This window comes from Caretta caretta, chromosome 12 (assembly GCF_965140235.1).
Source record: "Caretta caretta isolate rCarCar2 chromosome 12, rCarCar1.hap1, whole genome shotgun sequence".
Classification (NCBI taxonomy): domain Eukaryota; kingdom Metazoa; phylum Chordata; order Testudines; family Cheloniidae; genus Caretta; species Caretta caretta.
Genome location: NC_134217.1, coordinates 44155748 through 44177584, shown reverse-complemented (window position 1 = coordinate 44177584; position 21837 = coordinate 44155748). Strand labels below are relative to the sequence as shown.

The following is a 21837-nucleotide window of genomic DNA, read 5'->3' as shown; positions in this document are numbered from 1 at the left end:
TATATTCACATTGTAAATTCCTCAGGGCATTGACCAAGTCTTTTACACATTCTGTGAAGTGTCTTCAGCACACTTCAGGAGCTGTATTAATAATTTAATATTAATCATAATTACTAATGATGATGAAGTCTTGGCATAAAAGCGGTCTCTTGCTACATAAAACCCTAAAGAGATAATGCTACAGGAAAAATGTACCAAAGTCATGCCATTTACTCTTTGGTCTTTGTAGGTATTTAAGGAATTGGTCCAAGTCACTCACCTGCTCCACAAGGAACAAGCTTTGCTTTGCCATTAGTGTGAGCTGTCTGAATTGCATGGCGGCTATGTTTAAACTGAAGATTTGACTGCAACATTTTCACCTCCTGAACATGGAAACCATCTGGTAAAAATGAGATGTGCTGACACCTACAGTAGATATAGAGAAATGCAAGTCACTGAAAGTCTCCTTCAACAGACTCCCAGGTACAACCCTGCAACCTCCACTTCATGAAACTGAAATGCTACGAAGTCAGCACAGATACAAGGAAATACTTTACCAAGCAACTTTTGTTTGATCTGTGGAACTCTGTGCCTCATGACATTGAAAAACCAAATAGCTTAGTAAAGCCTTATCTATACCAATTTCATTTGAAGAGAGATCTAATTATACTGGTGCAAACACCTAATGTAGACAACTTAAGGTAAATCAAATAAGCAAGAATTAAAAAGTTTAAATATGCACAATTTGCAACAGTTAGCTATCCTTGGAGACTTGGCATCCACCACTTACGTTGACAGACTATTCCACAACCTAATACAAACAACTTCCTAGTTAGGAGCTGTATCACATATCCCCAGAATAAAACCAGGAGTAATGTAATTAAATTAAGAAAAGGACAAATCATATTCCTTATTTTAAACATCTCTTATGTTGTAAGGTACAGAGCGAGTGAGGAAAGGTCTCCACCAGAATCCATGACTCATTCATTGTGCATTTTGTAACTAAAATTATTTTCCTGGACTGTCTGGCATACACAGACTGGAACACAGTACCAGAAGATACACATACTATGTATCTAAGATTGTAAGCAAAAACTGTAGTACACTATATTATTCCTGAGGGAATTCCATGCCAAAAAAAAAATTAAAAAATTCGGCACACAATATTTTAAAATTCTGCAGATTTTGTCAATAAATAAATGTAGAGGCTCCCACATAAAATGTGATCATCTAAGACCGTATCAGAATGCCGCTGCACAAAAAGGCAAAATTAAGGTAGCATGGCCAACCTTAATTTTCGCATTTCCGAACTTTTGAGAGCTTAATGATCTTTTAATGTTTTTTTTTTTAAATGAAATTTCCTAGAATTTGTAAAAAGAAAACTGAAGAAACAGAAATTTTATCGTATAGAATCATACTGATCCCTGCATGGGCAATCATCAGGACATTTAAATCCACCGACCTCTGCCAGTTAAATTAAAGGAGTAATTGATAGCAGTAGTATATTGTTATCCTCTATATTTTAAAAGAAAATTGATATATCTAAATTTGGCCTTCCCTGGTTTTGCTGGAGAGCCACTGTGGAGGCTCAAGTATGTATCATGTGCTCTGATAGCTTAACTGAAGGGAAGCTGGATAGGTTTTGAACCAAACAAAAACCCTAAATGTTCAATGGTCTTAAGATTTTTAAAAGGTATTAACAAAAACATCTTAAACAGTTATAAACAGTCTAACTAAAAATCTTCCCCTCTCAGCTGCAGCACTGTCATGTGTGACACAATGTCACTGGATCTACAGTCACCAGGGAATCTTCCTGGGTAGACAAGTCCTGAATTTCAAATGTAAAAAGCAAGTAGGAAAAAAAAACAACTTTATTTTGATAAAATTCTTGCAGGCCCTTCTCTGTACCTCATAAAAAAAAAGTGCAAACCCAATATCAATCTCAGTAGGTCCCTTTTAAGAAAGGGCCAAAGCGACAGATTTGAGAGTACTGGGAGCAATATCAGAAGAAAAGGAACGATTGTTGTGATTGCCATAATGTGAAAAGGAAGTGAGGGGGAAGGGAGAGCAGGGATCGAAGAGAAAAGGAGGTTATTTTCTTGAAGGACTGCATGATGATAGGGGGATTAGGAGTAGATCAAAGGATTAAGAACAGCAAGAGTTAGAAAACCGAGAAGTGTTTCCTGGAGACCACCAAATTCTTATTATTGATTCACCAGGAGCATCACCTTCCCTCTAAGTCACACATGGCTGCTTTATCACTTTGATCTCTCTTCTGATTGTCTGACTGAGCACTGCAAACTTTCTAATGCTCATGCTCTCCATGACTCAGTCTTGGTACGCTCTTCCTGGTCTTCTATGGGTCATGTACCTTTCAATAACTGCTCTCCGCATGACTTCTTGGCTATATGGGCATTTCCCCACTACAACTGCTGAGAGATATACCGGGTGCTGTAGGAAATGCATCAAGAGGGCTCCTTGACAGCCCAGTACATTCCAGCGAGCTAGTTTATCACTGCAGGACATGGAGCAGGTCCTGTCTCCACGGCCTGGCTTCACTCGTAGTAACCCAACATGATGATATTCTACCCCAGGTCTCCGAGCATCATCCCTCTCTCCCAGCACACACTTTGCTCCAGTTCTATAAACATCCATCACTTTGGCTCCTATTAGTCCAGTCTCCTTAGCACACGTTAAGATCTGTCTTTGTCCACCTGTAATAAATTCAGAGCAGCTGGGATCTGTGTCTTGTACATTTTGTTGATTGCCAGGAACATACTGATCAGCTATTCTTTCAGTGACCTCACATGTAGAATCACTGATGACAGTTTTCATTCTCTTGATCACATGATCACTTGCAGTTTCCTCTGTTTTCCTTTTATTTTCTGGACCCACAGGATCATGGTTGCCACTGCACTCAGCTGAATGCCTTCTTGGATCTTTTCTACTAACCAGCTCACAAGGCTGGTCCTCTGGTTTGGTCATTGGAATAATGGAGGCATCCCCACCTAGAAGAAAGGAAGTTACATTAGCACTGGCCTGGAAAGAGATTTCTGTTTGTCCTTGCCATTTAATGCAGACCCCTTCATAGATAGGGCAACCACCATGCGTTTTTAAAGATTTGAACTAAAAAAAATGTACCTGAAGTACCAGGGAGAATAAGCTCTTCAAATAACACTGTACTGTACTTTAGTTAGACTTGAACGAGAATTCAGACGTGGTTTACATTTAATTCAAGTAGCCCTCACATGCCTCCAGCAATGGACCTCACGCCTATCCTGAAGGAACCAACTCTGTTTCACAAGGTAAGAACTAAATTCAGGTTCCATATGTGTTCAGTCAGTGGGTACTTTCATTGTTCCATTAATTCACATGCAAAAAACTTTGTTAACCTGAAGTAAAGACTGCAGATGCTCACTATTGCCCTGTGCTTCTTGTACTCTTCCACAATGGGAGATTTTCAATTCCCAAAACTCCACTGTTGACCAACCAGAAAATGAGGATTACTGTCCCCTTACAAGAAGATTAACGTTACAAGAAACAAAACACAAAGGTTGGAAAGAATTGGGACAAAGCTTTTGAAAATCTCACCCTAAAATTAACTACTCTAAGAAGTTAGCTGAAGTAATGAAAAAAGAAAGTTTCCTATGACACCAATGATGAAAATATAACTTTCTTACTGAGCAATCTAGAACTCTGGAAAGGAAAGAGGAACAGGTAGAGTCATTTGTGGCAAGGACATGGCTAGAATCAACTATCATGTTGAAAAGAGGGGAATAGATGGAATTGTGAGCTGTTTGGGTGTTTATTTGATAGAATATAGAAATTTCTGGAAGGTGGGCAGGACAGCTGATAAGATGATTATATTTAACTAAGTAGCTCATCGTATATTTTTTTTTTTAAAGTCTTCACAAGATTCAGTCCACAAGGTGGTTATTTCTTATTCTAAGTGTAGAAATGTGAAAGCTACCAATCAATACGGCAAACAAGTGATTAGCAATCAGTGATTAACATCAGCATTTATCTGATTCAGTATGCTTGAAGTTGAAGTGACAGGAAGCAAGTGACTGAAGTAATGAAAACATGAATTCTAAAATAAAATATTAATATCAAGGGTTAAATATCGAAAAAGAAAAGATGTGTGCTCATCTCAGAAGCGTAGACAATCCATTTTTGTCCATGTATTTCAAGATCAAATGTGCCACTGAATAGAGCTGTCTAATTAAGCAGAAGCGCAGAACAGTTATGAGTATGCCACTGCCATCCTCGAAACATAGCCATGATGATAATTTGAGGTCTCTGGTTCTAGGCTTTCCATCAACTCTTCAACATCAGTTTTTGTTAGTTTGGCACTCAAATAGTAAACTTCAGTCAGAAATTATTAAACTGAAACAACGGAAAGACCAAGATTTAAACTCAGTAAGAAAGTTGCAACTCTCTTTTATGTTAACAATATCACCTTTAGTGTAGCACAAAATAAGCCATAAAAAGAAAGAAATAAAGCATTGTGCCCTAGATAGTCTTCTCCAGACAGATTTAAACTCACATGTACACTAATAGAGGTTGTAAATGAAGAAACAGAGGAAAAATTAAATATCAGTTCCCACAGGAATCAAGATAAATACTTAATGCTAGGTGACTCATCAAGCATGAGAAATGATATGATGTGCGTACACATCTATATAGGGGAAATTGCATTCCTGATTAATGCTAATGATCTTATATCTGAATCCCACCCCCTAGCAAAACACTGTGTCCAAGTTGCTGAAAATACCACCCAAAAATGCAGTGAAAAGAATGACAAGGAGATCTTCGCCATTTCCTTAAAAGAAACTAAAATGGAAAAGATTAGAAAACTTCTCAGCTTTGATCATCTCATACGTCTGGCACATTAGTGTTCAGCAACTATTTAAACCATATGGAGAAAGCAGTTACATCAATGGCATGATTAGTTGATTAAAAAATTATGACTGACACACCCCAATTTTGCAATGATACATGCTGGAACTCTCAGGAAGATTGTGTGTTTCCATTTGCTTCCAGCTACCATGAGAATGTTGCAATTTGCACTGAACAGAGCAGAGACAGATCAAAACAATAACATTCAATTACAAGAATAACTGAAGGAGTTATTGGAGAGTCTTGACAGATTGCAGACTGATGACAGTATTGTTGCAGTCTCAGTGGAAATCTGACTTGATCTAATTTACAAAGAAATGGAACCACACAAGGACAAAAGAAATAAAATAAAATAATAATAATAATAATAATGAAAAACTCCCATGAGGAGCGATAGAACCTTTCTACAGCTTAGCTAAAATGACTGATCCCAAATACAAAGTTCAGGGTTGAGCCTAATGTGACACTGAACGGGATATGGAAACACTGATAATATTATCATCAATGTTATAAAATTGCAACGAATCGTGCCAGATATGCCGTGTAAGGTGTCAGTAAAAATTTTATGATTTGCCAAGTATGATAATCTTATTTATATATTTGTTATACCTTTGTATTGTGTTATAAATATGTATGGTACATCTGTATTTCCAAACTTGTGCTGTGTTTCTGGGTGACACCCCAGACAGATTGGCATCAGCACCACCTAGCCAAGGATGGGCAAACTACGGCCCGGGGGCCACATCCAGCCCTTCAGACGTTTTAATCCGGCCCTCGAGCTCCCGCTGCAAAGCGGGGTTGGGGGCTTGCCCCATTCTGCGTGTGCTGTGGCTCCCAGAAGCAGCGGCATGTCTCCCCTTCAGCTCCTATGTGTAAGGGCTGCCAGGGGGCTCCACATGCTGCCCCTCCCCCAAGCGCCACCCCCACAGCTCCCACTGGGGTGGCTCATGTGTTCTTGCCTGGAGTCAGCAAGTTAGTGATAGGTGTGTGAGTACTGGCTGTGTTTTAAAGCACTCAATCAGTGTTGTGTGTGTTGCAAACAATACTGCTTCTTTAAACTGTCGCATTTAAACTTCACAGAGATGACCTTCGGAGCCCAGCTTCCCTGTTATTGGCGGCAGAATGGCTGGGCAGAATTAGAAAGCGGCCAAGAAGAACTAAGGAGGACTTTCTGTGAGAGGTTATGATGTACTCTGCTGCCGAAAAACAGGAATTGAAGGAGTGGCGGGACAGTGAGAAGAGGGACTGAAAGGAGAACACAGCATGCCAGAAAGAAGCCACAGAGCGGCTCTTAAATGTTATTGAGTGCCAAGAAGACATGCTCCAGGCAATACTAGCTCTTCAAACTGAGCAGCTATGCACCCACCCTCCCCTGCAGCCGCTGTCACAAAATTCTTTCCCATGCACCCCACAGACACTGCCAACACACTCTTATCAACCTGCTGGCTCCAGTCTCTACCGGCAGCATTCCACTCCTCCCTCCTCACAGTCCAGCACTGTGGACTCCCACTACCCACACCCATCCCTCTGCAGTTTGGCCCTACTGAAGTACAGTACCCACTGCATTGTACTCCAAAGGAGAAGGCTGGATATGATCCCTGGACATACACAAATCTTTAGCCATCCTGGGACCCCTCCTCCTCCTGGGACCTTCCCTTCCCCATCCCTGCTGACATATTTTTTCATTTGGACTCTCTCCTCTGGTTGTTTGCTTTAAAACCTACACAGTTCTTTTATTAAAAGACATCTTTTATTCTATTAACTGAAAGCAAAACGAGCTCTGCAAAGCAACATACAATTATGTTAAACCCCCTTATTGCATCGTGTGCACCGATCACCTCCTAGCATTACAAGCACTACAATCCCAAGCATAGCAACAAATAGTGGCTTTCAGCTTCAGATTGCTTCCTCAAGGCATCCCTGATCCTTATGTCCCTGCGCTGTGTCCCTCTAAAAGCCCTGTTCTCTGGCAGTTCAAACTCAACCTCCAGGCGCTGAGCCTCTGCGGTTCAGCCCTGAGTGAAGCTTTCACCCTTCCCTTCACAAATATTATGGAGCATACAGCATACGGCTATAAGCATAGGAATACTGTTATCGGCCAGGTCCAGCTTCCTACAGAGGCAGCACCAGTGGGCTTTTAAATGGCCAAAAGCACACTCAACAGTCATTCTGCACTTGCTCAGCCTGTTAAACAGTTGCCCCATGTATGGCTTCATAAGCCATGGCATTAAGGAATAAGCGGGGTCTCCCAGGATCACAGTGGGTATTTTGACTTCCCCTATGATGATCTTCTGGTCTGGGAAGAAAGTTCCTGCTTGCAGCTTCTTGAACAGGCCACCTTTCCAGACTGCGTTAATGTCTGAGATGAGAGGAAAGTGATCAGGAACAGCCAGCATGGATTCACCAAGGGAAGGTCATGCCTGACTAATCTAATCGCCTTTTATGATGAGATTACTGGTTCTGTGGATGAAGGGAAAGCAGTGGATGTATTGTTTCTTGACTTTAGCAAAGCTTTTGACACGGTCTCCCACAGTATTCTTGTCAGCAAGTTAAGGAAGTATGGGCTGGATGAATGCACTATAAGGTGGGTAGAAAGCTGGCTAGATTGTCGGGCTCAACGGGTAGTGATCAATGGCTCCATGTCTAGTTGGCAGCCGGTATCAAGTGGAGTGCCCCAAGGGTCGGTCCTGGGGCCGGTTTTGTTCAATATCTTCATAAATGATCTGGAGGATGGTGTGGATTGCACTCTCAGCAAATTTGCAGATGATACTAAACTGGGAGGAGTGGTAGATACGCTGGAGGGGAGGGATAGGATACAGAAGGACCTAGACAAATTGGAGGATTGGGCCAAAAGAAATCTGATGAGGTTCAATAAGGATAAGTGCAGGGTCCTGCACTTAGGACGGAAGAACCCAATGCACAGCTACAGACTAGGGACCGAATGGCTAGGCAGCAGTTCTGCGGAAAAGGACCTAGGGGTGACAGTGGACGAGAAGCGGGATATGAGTCAGCAGTGTGCCCTTGTTGCCAAGAAGGCCAATGGCATTTTGGGATGTATAAGTAGGGGCATAGCGAGCAGATCGAGGGACGTGATCGTTCCCCTCTATTCGACATTGGTGAGGCCTCATCTGGAGTACTGTGTCCAGTTTTGGGTTCCACACTAGAAGAAGGATGTGGATAAACTGGAGAGAGTCCAGCGAAGGGCAACAAAAATGATTAGGGGTCTGGAACACATGACTTATGAGGAGAGGCTGAGGGAGCTGGGATTGTTTAGCCTGCAGAAGAGAAGAATGAGGGGGGATTTGATAGCTGCTTTCAACTACCTGAAAGGGGGTTCCAAAGAGGATGGCTCTAGACTGTTCTCAATGGTAGCAGATGACAGAACGAGGAGTAATGGTCTCAAGTTGCAGTGGGGGAGGTTTAGATTGGATATTAGGAAAAACTTTTTCACTAAGAGGGTGGTGAAACACTGGAATGCGTTACCTAGGGAGGTGGTAGAATCTCCTTCCTTAGAGGTTTTTAAGGTCAGGCTTGACAAAGCCCTGGCTGGGATGATTTAACTGGGAATTGGTCCTGCTTCGAGCAGGGGGTTGGACTAGATGACCTTCTGGGGTCCCTTCCAACCCTGATATTCTATGATTCATGATTCTGTGAAACACACATGGTGATCCACACGCGCCTGGAGAACCCTTGAGAAATACTCCTTCCGATTAATGTACTCCATGGCTAGGTGGTCTGGTGCCAGAATTGGAATGTGCTTGCCATCTATCGCCCCTCCACAGTTAGGGAAGCCCATTTGTGCAAAGCCATCTATGTCATGCACATTGCCCAAAGTCACGGTCTTTTGGAGCAGGATGCGATTAATAGCCCTGCACACTTCCGTCAACATGAGTCCAACGTCAACTTTCCCATTCTGAACTGGTTACTGACTGATCGGTAGCAGTCTGGAGTAGCCAGCTTCCACAGTGCAATCACCACACGCTTCTCCAACAGGCCAGCCCTCATTCTTGTGTCCCTGTGCCGCAGGACTGGGGCAAACTCATCACACAGTCCCATGAATGTGGCTTTCCTCATCCAGAAGTTCTGCAGCCACTGCTCATCATCCCAGACATGCATGACGATGTGATCCCACCACTCAGTGCTTGTTTTCCGAGCCCAAAAGCAGCGTTCCACTATGGTCAGCACCTCCATGAATGCCACAAGCACTCTCATGTCATAGCTAGTAGGCGTGGCAAGATCAATGTCGCACTTCTCTTGCCTTTGTAGTTTAAGGAATAACTCCAATGCCACTTGTGATGTGTTAGTCAGAGCAAGCAGCATCCTGGTCAACAGTTCGGGATCCATTCCTGCAGCCTGAAGAGGCAGGGTGCGCAGTACACAAACCGTTGAAAGATGGCACCAAATGTGGATGGAAGCACAGGGATTTCTGGGATGTGAAGCAATACATCACAGGTCATTGGAACAGGACCCAGGATTCCCCGTGACCCCTTCCGCCTTCCCACGAGTCTTAGCGGCTGAAGAGAAAGAGGTGCTCTGTGGGATAGCTGTCCAGAGTGCACCACTCCGAATACTGCTGCAAGTGCCGCAACTGTGAACACGCTATTGCGCAGGCAGCTGACAGTGTGAACACACAACAGCAGTTTCCCTGCAGCGCTCTCTGAGCGGCGCTGTAACTTTGCCAGTGTAGACGTGCCCTAAGGCTTTTCCATGCTACGTGTTGTGAAACTTGTGTTTGGGACACAGGAAGTACAAGCCAGATGTCAAAAGGAATATAAAGGGCAGCTGCATCATCTCCATTTTGTCTTCAATCCTGCTTCTTACCTCTGGAGCAACTTTTCTACAAAGTGAACCTCTGAACAAAGGACTGAATGACCCATCCAAGCTGTGGATATGTTCCAGAGGGACTTTCAAGCCAGCAAACTCACCAACACTGCTAAGAAACTGGTATATGGACTTTGAAGTTTCTATATGTATCTGACTGACCATTCAGCAACTCTTCTTGTTCTTTTCTAATAAACCTTTAGTTTTCGATACTAAAGGATTGGCTGGAAGCATGGTATTTTGGATAAGATCCAAGCTAATATTGACCTGGTAATGGGGCCAGCTCTTTGGGGTCAGAAGACTAACGAAGAGAGGGAAGAGCATCTTCGCAAGCAGGCTGGCTAACCTAGGGAGGAGGGCTTTAAACTAGGTTCACCGAGGGAAGGAGACCAAAGCCCTGAGGTAAGTGGGGAAGTGGGATACCGGGAGGAAGCATGAGCAGGAGCGCGAGAGAGGGCAGGGCTCCTGCCTCATACTGAGAAAGAGGGATGATCAGCGAGTTATCTCAAGTGCCTATACACAAATGCAAGAAGCCTGGGAAACAAGCAGGGAGAACTGGAAGTCCTGGCACAGTCAAGGAACTATGATGTGATTGGAATAATAGAGACTTGGTGGGATAACTCACATGACTGGAATACTGTCATGGACGGATATAAACTGTTCAGGAAGGACAGGCAGGGCAGAAAAGGTGGGGGAGTTGCACTGTATGTAAGGGAGCAGTATGACTGCTCAGAGCTCAAGTATGAAACTGCAGTGTGAGCAACAAGGGTGATGTCATGGTGGGAGTCTGCTATAGACCACCGGACCAGGGGGATGAGGTGGACGAGACTTTCTTCCGGCAACTTGCAGAAGTTACTAGACCACAGGCCCTGGTTCTCTTGGGAGACTTCAATCACCCTGATATCTGCTGGGAGAGCAATACAGCGGTGCACAGACAATCCAGGAAGTTTTTGGAAACTGTAGGGGACAACTTCCTGGTGCAAGTGCTGGAGGAACCAACAAGGGGCAGAGCTCTTCTTGACCTGCTGCTCACAAACTGGGAAGAATTAGTAGGGGAAGCAAAAGTGGATGGGAATCTGGGAGGCAGTGACCATGAGATGATCAAGTTCAGGATCCTGACACAGGGAAGAAAGGAGAGCAGCAGAATACGGACCCTGGACTTCAGAAAAGCAGACTTCGACTCCCTCAGGGAACTGATGGGCAAGATCCCCTGGGAGAATAACATGAGGGGGAAAGGAGTCCAGGAGAGCTGGCTGTATTTTAAAGAATCCTTATTGAGGTTACAGGGACAAACCATCCCGATGTGTAGAAAGAATAGTAAATATGGCAGGCAACCAGCTTGGCTTAACGGTGAAATCCTTGCTGATCTTAAACACAAAAAAGAAGCTTACAAGAAGTGGAAGATTGGACAAATGACCAGGGGTGAGTATAAAAATATTGCTCAGGGATGCAGGAGTGAAACCAGGAAGGCCAAAACACACCTGGAGTTGCAGCTAGCAAGAGATGTTAAGAGTAACAAGAAGGGTTTCTTCAGGTATGTTAGCAACAAGAAGAAAGTCAAGGAAAGTGTGGGCCCCTTACTGAATGAGGGAGGCAACCTAGTGATAGAGGATGTGGAAAAAGCTAATGTACTCAGTGCTTTTTTTGCCTCTGTCTTCACAAACAAGGTCAGCTCCCAGACTACTGCACTGGGCAGCACAGCATGGGGAGGAGGTGACCAGCCCTCTGTGGAGAAAGAAGTGGTTCGGGACTATTTAGAAATGCTGGATGAGCACAAGTCCATGGGGCTGGATGCGTTGCATCCGAGAGTGCTAAAGGAGTTGGCGGATGTGATTGCAGAGCCATTGGCCATTATCTTTGAAAACTCACGGTGATCGGGGGGACTCCCGGACAACTGGAAAAAGGCTAATGTAGTGCCCATCTTTAAAAAAGGGAAGGAGGAGGATCTGGGGAACTACAGGCCAGTCAGCCTCACCTCAGTCCCCGGAAAAATCATGGAGCAGGTCCTCAAGGAATCAATTCTGAAGCACTTAGAGGAGAGGAAAGTGATCAGGAACAGTCAGCATGAATTCACCAAGGGCAAGTCCTGCCTGACTAATCTAATTGCCTTCCATGATGAGATAACTGGCTCTGTGGATGAGGAAAAGCAGTGGACGTATTGTTTCTTGACTTTAGCAAAGCTTTTGACACAGTCTCCCATAGTATTCTTGCCAGCAAGTTAAAGAAGTATGGGCTGGATGAATGGACTAGAAGGTGGATAGAAAGCTGGCTAGATTGTCGGGCTCAACGGGTAGTGATCAATGGCTCCATGTCTAGTTGGCAGCCGGTATCAAGTGGAGTGCCCCAAGGGTCGGTCCTGGGGCCGGTTTTGTTTAATATCTTCATAAATGATCTGGAGAATGGTGTGGATTGCACCCTCAGCAAGTTTGCAGATGACACTAAACTGGGAGGAGAGGTAGATACGTTGGAGGGTAGGCATAGGATATCCTAGGGCCCTAGACAAATTAGAGAACTGGGCAAAAGAAGTCTGATGAGGTTCAACAAGGACAAGTGCAGAGTCCTGCACTTAGGACGGAAGAATCCCATGCACCGCTACAGACTAGGGACCGAATGGCTCGGCAGCAGTTCTGGAAGTCAACGAATGGCTACGCAGGTGGTGTCGGAGAGAAGGCTTTGGATTCATAGAATCATAGAATCATAGAATATAAGGGTTGGAAGGGACCCCAGAAGGTCATCTAGTCCAACCCCCTGCTCGAAGCAGGACCAATTCCCAGTTAAATCATCCCAGCCAGGGCTTTGTCAAGCCTGACCTTAAAAACCTCTAAGGAAGGAGATTCTACCACCTCCCTAGGTAACGCATTCCAGTGTTTCACCACCCTCTTAGTGAAAAAGTTTTTCCTAATATCCAATCTAAACCTCCCCCACTGCAGCTTGAGACCATTACTCCTCGTTCTGTCATCTGATACCACTGAGAACAGTCTAGAGCCATCCTCTTTGGAACCCCCTTTCAGGTAGTTGAAAGCAGCTATCAAATCCCCCCTCATTCTTCTCTTCTGCAGGCTAAACAATCCCAGCTCCCTCAGCCTCTCCTCATAACTCATGTGTTCCAGACCCCTAATCATTTTTGTTGCCCTTCGCTGGACTCTCTCCAATTTATCCACATCCTTCTTGAAGTGTGGGGCCCAAAACTGGACACAGTACTCCAGATGAGGCCTCACCAATGTCAAATAGAGGGGAACGATCACGTCCCTCGATCTGCTCGCTATGCCCCTACTTATACATCCCAAAATGCCATTGGCCTTCTTGGCAACAAGGGCACACTGCTGACTCATATCCAGCTTCTCGTCCACTGTCACCCCTAGGTCCTTTTCCGCAGAACTGCTGCCTAGCCATTCGGTCCCTAGTCTGTAGCTGTGCATTGGGTTCTTCCGTCCTAAGTGCAGGACCCTGCACTTATCCTTATTGAACCTCATCAGATTTCTTTTGGCCCAATCCTCCAATTTGTCTAGGTCCTTCTGTATCCTATCCCTCCCCTCCAGCGTATCTACCACTCCTCCCAGTTTAGTATCATCCGCAAATTTGCTGAGAGTGCAATCCACACCATCCTCCAGATCATTTATGAAGATATTGAACAAAACCGGCCCCAGGACTGACCCTTGGGGCACTCCACTTGATACCGGCTGCCAACTAGACATGGAGCCATTGATCACTACCCGTGACTCTTTGACCATGGGATGGTCTTCCATGAAGGAGGAGTGCTGGGCAGAGACGGGTTCCACCTTACGAAGAGAGGGAAGAGCATCTTTGCGAGCAGGCTGGCAAACCTAGTGAGGAGGGCTTTAAACTAGGTTCACTGGGGGAAGGAGACCAAAGCCCTGAGGTAAGTGGGAAAGCAGGATACCGGGAGGAAGCACAGGCAGGAATGTCTGTGAGGGGAGGGCTCCTGCCTCATACTGAGAATGAGGGGCGATCAGCAGGTTATCTCAAGTGCTTATATACGAATGCACAAAGCCTTGGAAACAAGCAGGGAGAACTGGAGGTCCTGGTGATGTCAAGGAACTATGACGTGATTGGAATAACAGAGACTTGGTGGGATAACTCACATGACTGGAGTACTGTCATGGATGGTTATAAACTGTTCAGGAAGGACAGGCAGGGCAGAAAAGGTGGGGGAGTAGCACTGTATGTAAGGGAGCAGTACGACTGCTCAGAGCTCCGGTACGAAACTGCAGAAAAACCTGACTGTCTCTGGATTAAGTTTAGAAGTGTGAGCAACAATAGTGATGTAGTGGTGGGAATCTGCTATAGACCACCGGACCAGGGGGATGAGGTGGATGAGGCTTTCTTCCGGCAGCTCGCAGAAGCTACTAGATCGCACGCCCTGATTCTCATGGGTGACTTTAATTTTCCTGATATCTGCTGGGAGAGCAAGACAGCAGTGCATAGACAATCCAGGAAGTTTTTGGAAAGCGTAGGGGACAATTTCCTGGTGCAAGTGCTAGACGAGCCAACTAGGGGGGGAGCTTTTCTTGACCTGCTGCTCACAAACCGGGAAGAATTAGTAGGGGAAGCAAAAGTGGATGGGAATCTGGGAGGCAGTGACCATGAGTTGGTTGAGTTCAGGATCCTGACACAGAGAAGAAAGGTAAGTATCAGGATACGGACCCTGGACTTCAGGAAAGCAGACTTCGACTCCCTCAGGGAACGGATGGGTAGGATCCCCTGGGGGACTAACATGAAGGGGAAAGGAGTCCAGGAGAGCTGGCTGTATTTCAAGGAATCCCTGTTGAGGTTACAGGGACAAACCATCCCGATGTGTCGAAAGAATAGTAAATATGGCAGGCGACCAGCTTGGCTTAACGGTGAAATCCTAGCGGATCTTAAACATAAAAAAGAAGCTTACAAGAAGTGGAAGGTTGGACATAAGACCAGGGAAGAGTATAAAAATATTGCTCGGGCATGTAGAAATGAAATCAGGAGGGCCAAATCGCACCTGGAGATGCGGCTAGCGAGAGATGTCAAGAGTAACAAGAAGGATTTCTTCAGGTATGTTGGCAACAAGAAGAAAGCCAAGGAAAGTGTGGGCCCCTTAATGAATGAGGGAAGCAACCTAGTGACAGAGGATGTGGAAAAAGCTAATGTACTCAATGCTTTTTTTGCCTCTGTCTTCACTAATAAGGTCAGCTCCCAGACTGCTGCGCTGGGCATCACAACATGGGGAATAGATGGCCAGCCCTCTGTGGAGAAAGAGGTGGTTAGGGACTATTTAGAAAAGCTGGACGTGCACAAGTCCATGGGGCCGGACGAGTTGCATCCGAGAGTGCTAAAGGAATTGGCGGCTGTGATTGCAGAGCCATTGGCCATTATCTTTGAAAACTCGTGGCGAACGGGGGAAGTCCCAGATGACTGGAAAAAGGCTAATGGAGTGCCAATCTTTAAAAAAGGGAAGAAGGAGGATCCTGGGAACTACAGGCCAGTCAGCCTCACCTCAGTCCCCGGAAAAATCATGGAGCAGGTCCTCAAAGAATCAATCCTGAAGCACTTACATGAGAGGAAAGTGATCAGGAACAGTCATCATGGATTCACCAAGGGAAGGTCAAGCCTGACTAATCTAATTGCCTTCTATGATGAGATTACTGGTTCTGTGGATGAAGGGAAAGCAGTGGATGTATTGTTTCTTGACTTTAGCAAAGCTTTTGACACGGTCTCCCACAGTATTCTTGTCAGCAAGTTAAGGAAGTATGGGCTGGATGAATGCACTATAAGGTGGGTAGAAAGTTGGCTAGATTGTCGGGTTCAACGGGTAGTGATCAATGGCTCCATGTCTAGTTGGCAGCCGGTGTCAAGTGGAGTGCCCCAGGGGTCGGTCTGGGGCCGGTTTTGTTCAATATCTTCATAAATGATCTGGAGGATGGTGTGGATTGCACTCTCAGCAAATTTGCGGATGATATTAAACTGGGAGGAGTGGTAGATACGCTGGAGGGCAGGGATAGGATACAGAGGGACCTAGAGAAATTGGAGGATTGGGCCAAAAGAAATCTGATGAGGTTCAATAAGGATAAGTGCAGGGTCCTGCACTTAGGACGGAAGAACCCAATGCACAGCTACAGACTAGGGACCGAATGGCTAGGCAGCAGTTCTGCGGAAAAGGACCTAGGGGTGACAGTGGACGAGAAGCTGGATATGAGTCAACAGTGTGCCCTTGTTGCCAAGAAGGCCAATGGCATTTTGGGATGTATATGTAGGGGCATTGCCAGCAGATCGAGGGACGTGACCGTTCCCCTCTATTCGACATTGGTGAGGCCTCATCTGGAGTACTGTGTCCAGTTTTGGGCCACACACTACAAGAAGGATGTGGAAAAATTGGAAAGAGTCCAGCGGAGGGCAACAAAAATGATTAGGGGTCTGGAACACATAACTTATGAGGAGAGGCTGAGGGAACTGGGATTGTTTAGTCTGTGGAAGACAAGAATGAGGGCGGATTTGATAGCTGCTTTCAACTACCTGAAAGGGGGTTCCAAAGAGGATGGATCTAGACTGTTCTCAGTGGTAGCGGATGACAGAACAAGGAGTAATGGTCTCAAGTTGCAGTGGGGGAGGTTTAGGTTGGATATTAGGAAAAACTTTTTCACTCGGAGGGTGGTGAAACACTGGAATGAGTTACCTAGGGAGGTTGTGGAATCTCCTTCCTTAGATATTTTTAAGGTCAGGCTTGACAAAGTCCTGGCTGGGATGATTTAGTTGGGGATTGGTCCTGCTTTGAGCAGGGGGTTGGACTAGATGACCTCCTGAGGTCCCTTCCAACCCTGATATTCTATGATTTTAAGAACATTTTGTATAGTAAACAGAGTTTTTAAATAACTTCTCACTGTCCTGGACCTAAGTTATTGGGAGCCAGAGAACTGGAATGCAATAAAGGGAGTTGTGTGGTTTCTTTTTAGCTTCTTGATAGCCAGTGTGGGGGAAAACAGGAGCACAGTTTGTGACTGGTTGGTGAGTCTAATTTCAATGTTAACCACCAGTTTTGGGACAATCTGTTCTCCTTTTTGCAGTCTACCCTGATCTTGGCATTTTCAGCGAGGGCTACCACAGGTACTCCGGGTCACACCTAGAACAGAAAGGGGCTGATACATAGCCGACAGAACATAACCCTGAGGAATGTTCCCTCTAATTTTTGACAGGCCGTGTGCGCAAAAAAATTCATCTGTGCAAATTGTTTTGGTTCTGTGCAAATTTTTGTGTGCATGGTGTTTTGCCGTGTGCATGGGGTTTAGGATCTGTGTGCATACGCGCACAGCTTAGAGGACAACAGTGACCCTGAGTATCCTTCCTTCTCTTTCCACACTTACATTTGAAGATCCGGATTCCTGTCCCAAATCTATGTTAGTGAAGAAGATTGTATCAGTTTGTTGTACCAAATTGGTGGAAAATCACTGATGTAAATTCACAGTTTGCTACTTTTTAGAAGGCCTGCACTCTGACTATGCCAGTTCATTCTCAGTCAAGCATGTTTCAGCGTATTTGGAATGTTTTAGCAAAACCTTTGTAGTAGGATCAGTGTTGAAAAAGCAAACCTGGGACAAAAGTGCATCTGTATCTAAGGGCACATATGAAACATCAATAGGCCTAACTACTTAGTAGGTTGGGGACTCATGTTCTTGGGTTTCACTGATAGAATTGCAACACTGTCATTTTGGACACTGCATCTTTTTATGTCGGGGGAATAAATCTGCTGTGAAGCGAGTCATACAGCATGGGTTTTGGATTTCGGACACTGCATCTTTTTATGTCGGGGGAATAAATCTGCTGTGAAGCGAGTCATACAGCATGGGTTTTGGATTTCATTTTATTAAAAAATCCTACTAATTTATTGGATTTTTTGGGGATTGGGGAATAAAATAATTATCTTTAGCCAACAGAATATAATAAACGTACTTGGGCTCCCTATGAGAGGTGAGTAGGCAGGTAAAGCAAAGCAACCAGGAAAAATGACAGGCTTCGTATGACAGGATCACTGGCAGATGCTAGTTTTGGGGCAAGAAAATGGTGGCCCATATCTCTATCTAATCAGGAGAGCACTGAAGCACTTGTATGTATTGAACAGGGTACTGGCTTACACATATGCTCCCTTCCCACATCAATATACCCAATAGGGTAGAAAGTGCAGCGCACCAATTTGCCAAGCCAATGCTGATCCACTGCATATGTTACTGATATTAATGGAGGCTGGCTCACCCTCTCTCAGCCATGGTTGGGGTAGCTGGCTCAGATGCATCAGGCAGGGATGAGAGGGCGAGGGATTGGCTCTTATGTACTTACAGGGGGTATGGCTGCAGAAAAAAATAAAGGTGATATGTGGTTTGAGTTTCCATTTCCCACTCTCAGTCCCTGGGCTGAAGATGCTGCCCTGCTGGTGTGAGGCTGCCAGCCACAGCTGGTGGAGGAGATACCTAGAGGGCAAGAAAGGGTTACTGAGAATCACTCACTTATCTTAGGACAGAGGAAGAAGTAAAGATAATTAAATTAAGGCCCACAAATTGAGCCCTGCATTAATACAAAATTTGTATCTGCATCCAATCCATGATCCACCTAAGCGATCTGTGGATATCCGTAGATTGCGGGGCTTTAAATATATAAAATTTGGATCTGCATCCATCCACAATCCACAAAAAATGGTTCGCGATATCTACAGATTTGCAGGACTCTACCCACAAACCTCTAGCCAGTTGATACTGAAGTGCACTACAGTGAGTCAAATGGCTGGTTAGCCTTCTATAGGCAAATATGATCCAAAAGACTCCACAAGGACACCTGCTGTCTGATCAGAAGCTTCATAGTGAGCCCAGAGGACCTGGATTCAGCCCCATGAGAAGAGTTATTTTTGCAAAGCCTGTATACAAAGGGGCAGGAAGAAGCCTGGGTGTGTAGGACAGGAGAGAAAGGGAAAAAAAACAGACCCGTGCACAGGACAGATACATATTGCCTGTGGAAGGAACATGGCAGGTGCTAGCCGCTCCCATTCTCTTCTTGCACAGCTTAGCTCATTGGAGAGGGGAAAGGGGCGGTGTTCCAAATGTTACAGGTGAAGGACACATGCATTTACATTATAATAGCGTAAACACCCTGAAGAAAGGGGATATGACCAAACCGACCACTGAACAGATAACACCACAAGGGGCTTAATGTCTCACCTCTGGAAACTCCTCTTGGCAACGACTTCAGCATGACTGTCGTTGAGAATATCCCCTGCAGCAGCATCCAAAAAAATTAAATAATTCAACATTACTGCAGACCAGACAGAAGGAAAAAGTCACATGCAACAAGTAGAGCACCATCTAATGAGGCAGACGTGTGCACTCTGCCGGCTGCCCCAGCATTTCGTGGGTCTGAAACTAGTATTAGTACAGTTGTCTGAACTAGGCTATCCTAAGATATTTAAACAACTCATTTACCATAAATGCTTACTGTCATACTCTTGCACCATGATGCAGTGACTCTTGCAGCCCACTACCAACCCAGAGGACCATCACCTAAAGCCATACCTCTTTGGGCTATGATCCAGTCAGATCCTATAAGGTAAGCAGGGCTGGGACAGTACTTGAATGGGAGACCTCTAATGATCTCATTCCACAGCATTCAGAGCAGGCATGTATAACAGTGATGGGGAGTATATGGGTGTGCACACTGGAAAAAAATAATTTATTCACCACACTGGACGTGGGCCCACTGGAAATGAACTTCCCAAAGCATTTAGCATTGCACAGCTGTATGTTCATTAATCTCCTTTGTGCTGGGTTGAATCGCAGAAACCTCCTGGGAGCTGCCACCTAATGTGCCAAGACTACTTCTGCCCCTGCTTTCCTGCCCAGACAGCTTAGGACTTCAGTGCCCTGCCTGGTTTGAGCCAGACCTGCTAGCCTGCTTCAAACCCAGACCGAAGTCTGAACCACATCCCCCAACAGCTGTAGGCTTAACTGAAAGCAGCTTACAAAAGCGTGCCTGTCTAACACTCAGATACCCAATTCTCAATGGGGTCCAAACCCTAAATAAATTGGTTTTACCATGTATAACGCTTATACAGGGTAAACTCATAAATTGTTCACCCGCTATAACACTGAAAGAGAGATATGCACAGCTGTTTGCCCCCCCAGCCAAGTATTAATACATACTCTGGGTTAATTAACAAGTAAAAAGTGATTTTATTAAATACAGGAAGTAGGATTTAAGTGGTTCCAAGTAGTAAGAGACGGAACAAAGTGAATTACCAAGCAAAATAAAATAAAATACGCCAATCTAAGTCTAGTACAGTAATAAAAACTGAATACAGATAAAATCTCACCCTTAGAGATGTTTCAATAAAAGTTTCTTTCACAGACTGAAGCTGAACACCTTCCTAGTCTGGGCACAATCCTTTCCCCTGGTACAGCCCTTGTTCCAGCTCAGGTGGTAGCTAGGGGATTACTCATGATGGCTTCCTCCCTTGTTCTGTTCACCCACTTATATATCTTTTGCATAAGGAGGGACTCCTTTGTCCCTCTGGGTTCCCACCCATCCTTCTCAGTGGAAAAGCACCAGGTTAAAGATAGATTCCAGTTCAGGTGACATGATCACATGTCCTGTGAGAACCCAAGCCTTCATTCCTTCCAGCCTGACTCACAGGAAGGCCCGCCTGCAAACATAGCCATCCAGTCAATTGTCCTGGTTGATGGGAGCCATCAAGATTCCAAACCACCATTAATGGCCCACACTTTGCATAACTACAATACGCCCTCAGAGTTATATTTCATATTTCTAGTTTCAGATACAAGAGTGATATATTTATACAGATAGGATGACCACTCAGAAGATTATGAGCTTTGTAATGATACCTTACAAGAGACCTTTTGCATGAAACATATTTTAGTTACATTATATTCACACTCTATATATAGAGTAAAAAGAAAAGGAGTACTTGTGGCACCTTAGAGACTAACAAATTTATTTGAGCGTGAGCTACAGCTCACTTCATCGGATGCATTCAGTGGAAAAATATAGTGGGGAGATTTATATACATAGAGAACATGAAACAATGGGTGTTACCATACACACTGTAACCAGAGTGATCACTTAAGGTGAGCTGTTACCAGCAGGAGAGAGGGAGGAGACGACAGACCTTTTGTAGTGATAATCAAGGTGGGCCATTTCCAGCAGTTGACAAGGACGTCTGAGGAACAGTGGGAGGTGGGGGGGGGGGAATAAACATGGGGGAATAGTTTTACTTTGTGTAATGACCCACCCACTCCCAGTCTCTATTCAAGCTTAAGTTAATTGTATCCAGTTTGCAAATTAATTCCAATTCAGCAGTCTCTCCTTGGAGTCTGTTTCTGAAGTTTTTTGTTGAAGTCTTGCCACTTTTAGGTCTGTAATCGAGTGAACAGAGAGATTGAAATGTTCTCCAAGTGGTTTTTGAATGTTATAATTCTTGACATCTGATTTGTGTCCATTTATTCTTTTACATAGAGACTGTCCAGTTTGACCAATGTACATGGCAGAGGGACATTGCTGACACATGATGGCATATATCACATTGGTAGATGTGCAGGTGAACGAGCCTCTGATTGTGTGGCTGATGTGATTAGGCCCTATCATGGTGTCCCCTGAATAGATATGTGGACACAGTTGGCGACGGGCTTTGTTGCAAGGATAGGTTCCTGGGTTAGTGGTTCTGTTGTGTGGTTGCTGGTGAGTATTTGCTTCAGGTTGGGGGGCTGTCTGTAAGCAAGGACTGACCTGTCTCCCAAAATCTGTGAGAGTGATGGGTCATCCTTCAGGATAGGTTGTAGATCCTTGATGATGCGTTGGAGAGGTTTTAGTTGGGGGCTGAAGGTGACGGCTAGTGGGATGGAAATTGTTGAAATCATGGTGGAATTCCTCAAGGGCTTCTTTTCCATGGGTCCAGATGATGAAGATGTCATCAATGTAGCAGAAGTAGAGTAGGGGCATTAGGGGACGAGAGCTGAGGAAGCGTTGTTCTAAATCAGCCATAAAAATGTTGGCATTCTGTGGGGCCATGCGGGTACCCACAGCAGAGCTGCTGATTTGAAGGTATACATTGTCCCCAAATGTGAAATAGTTATGGGTGAGGACAAAGTCACAAAG

At 44.9% G+C, this 21837-nt stretch overlaps 1 protein-coding gene across 5 annotated transcripts in view; it reads right to left on the bottom strand.

Annotated features, from left to right (window-relative positions):
- Positions 1-21837, bottom strand: part of ADAT1 (adenosine deaminase tRNA specific 1) — a 74032-nt gene that overhangs the window by 34652 nt on the left and 17543 nt on the right. For 2 of the 5 annotated variants that reach the window (XM_048816380.2, XM_048816390.2), the window contains exons 4-7: positions 18891-18945; positions 17935-18149; positions 2351-2987; positions 260-405 (exon numbers count right to left, since the gene is read on the bottom strand). In XM_048816380.2, the coding sequence (XP_048672337.1) occupies positions 260-405; positions 2351-2987; positions 17935-18149; positions 18891-18945 (1053 nt within the window). The remainder of the gene's footprint in view (positions 1-259; positions 406-2350; positions 2988-17934; positions 18150-18890; positions 18946-21837) is intronic. The other 3 variants (XM_048816382.2, XM_075118530.1, XM_075118529.1) reach the window with 3 other exon arrangements.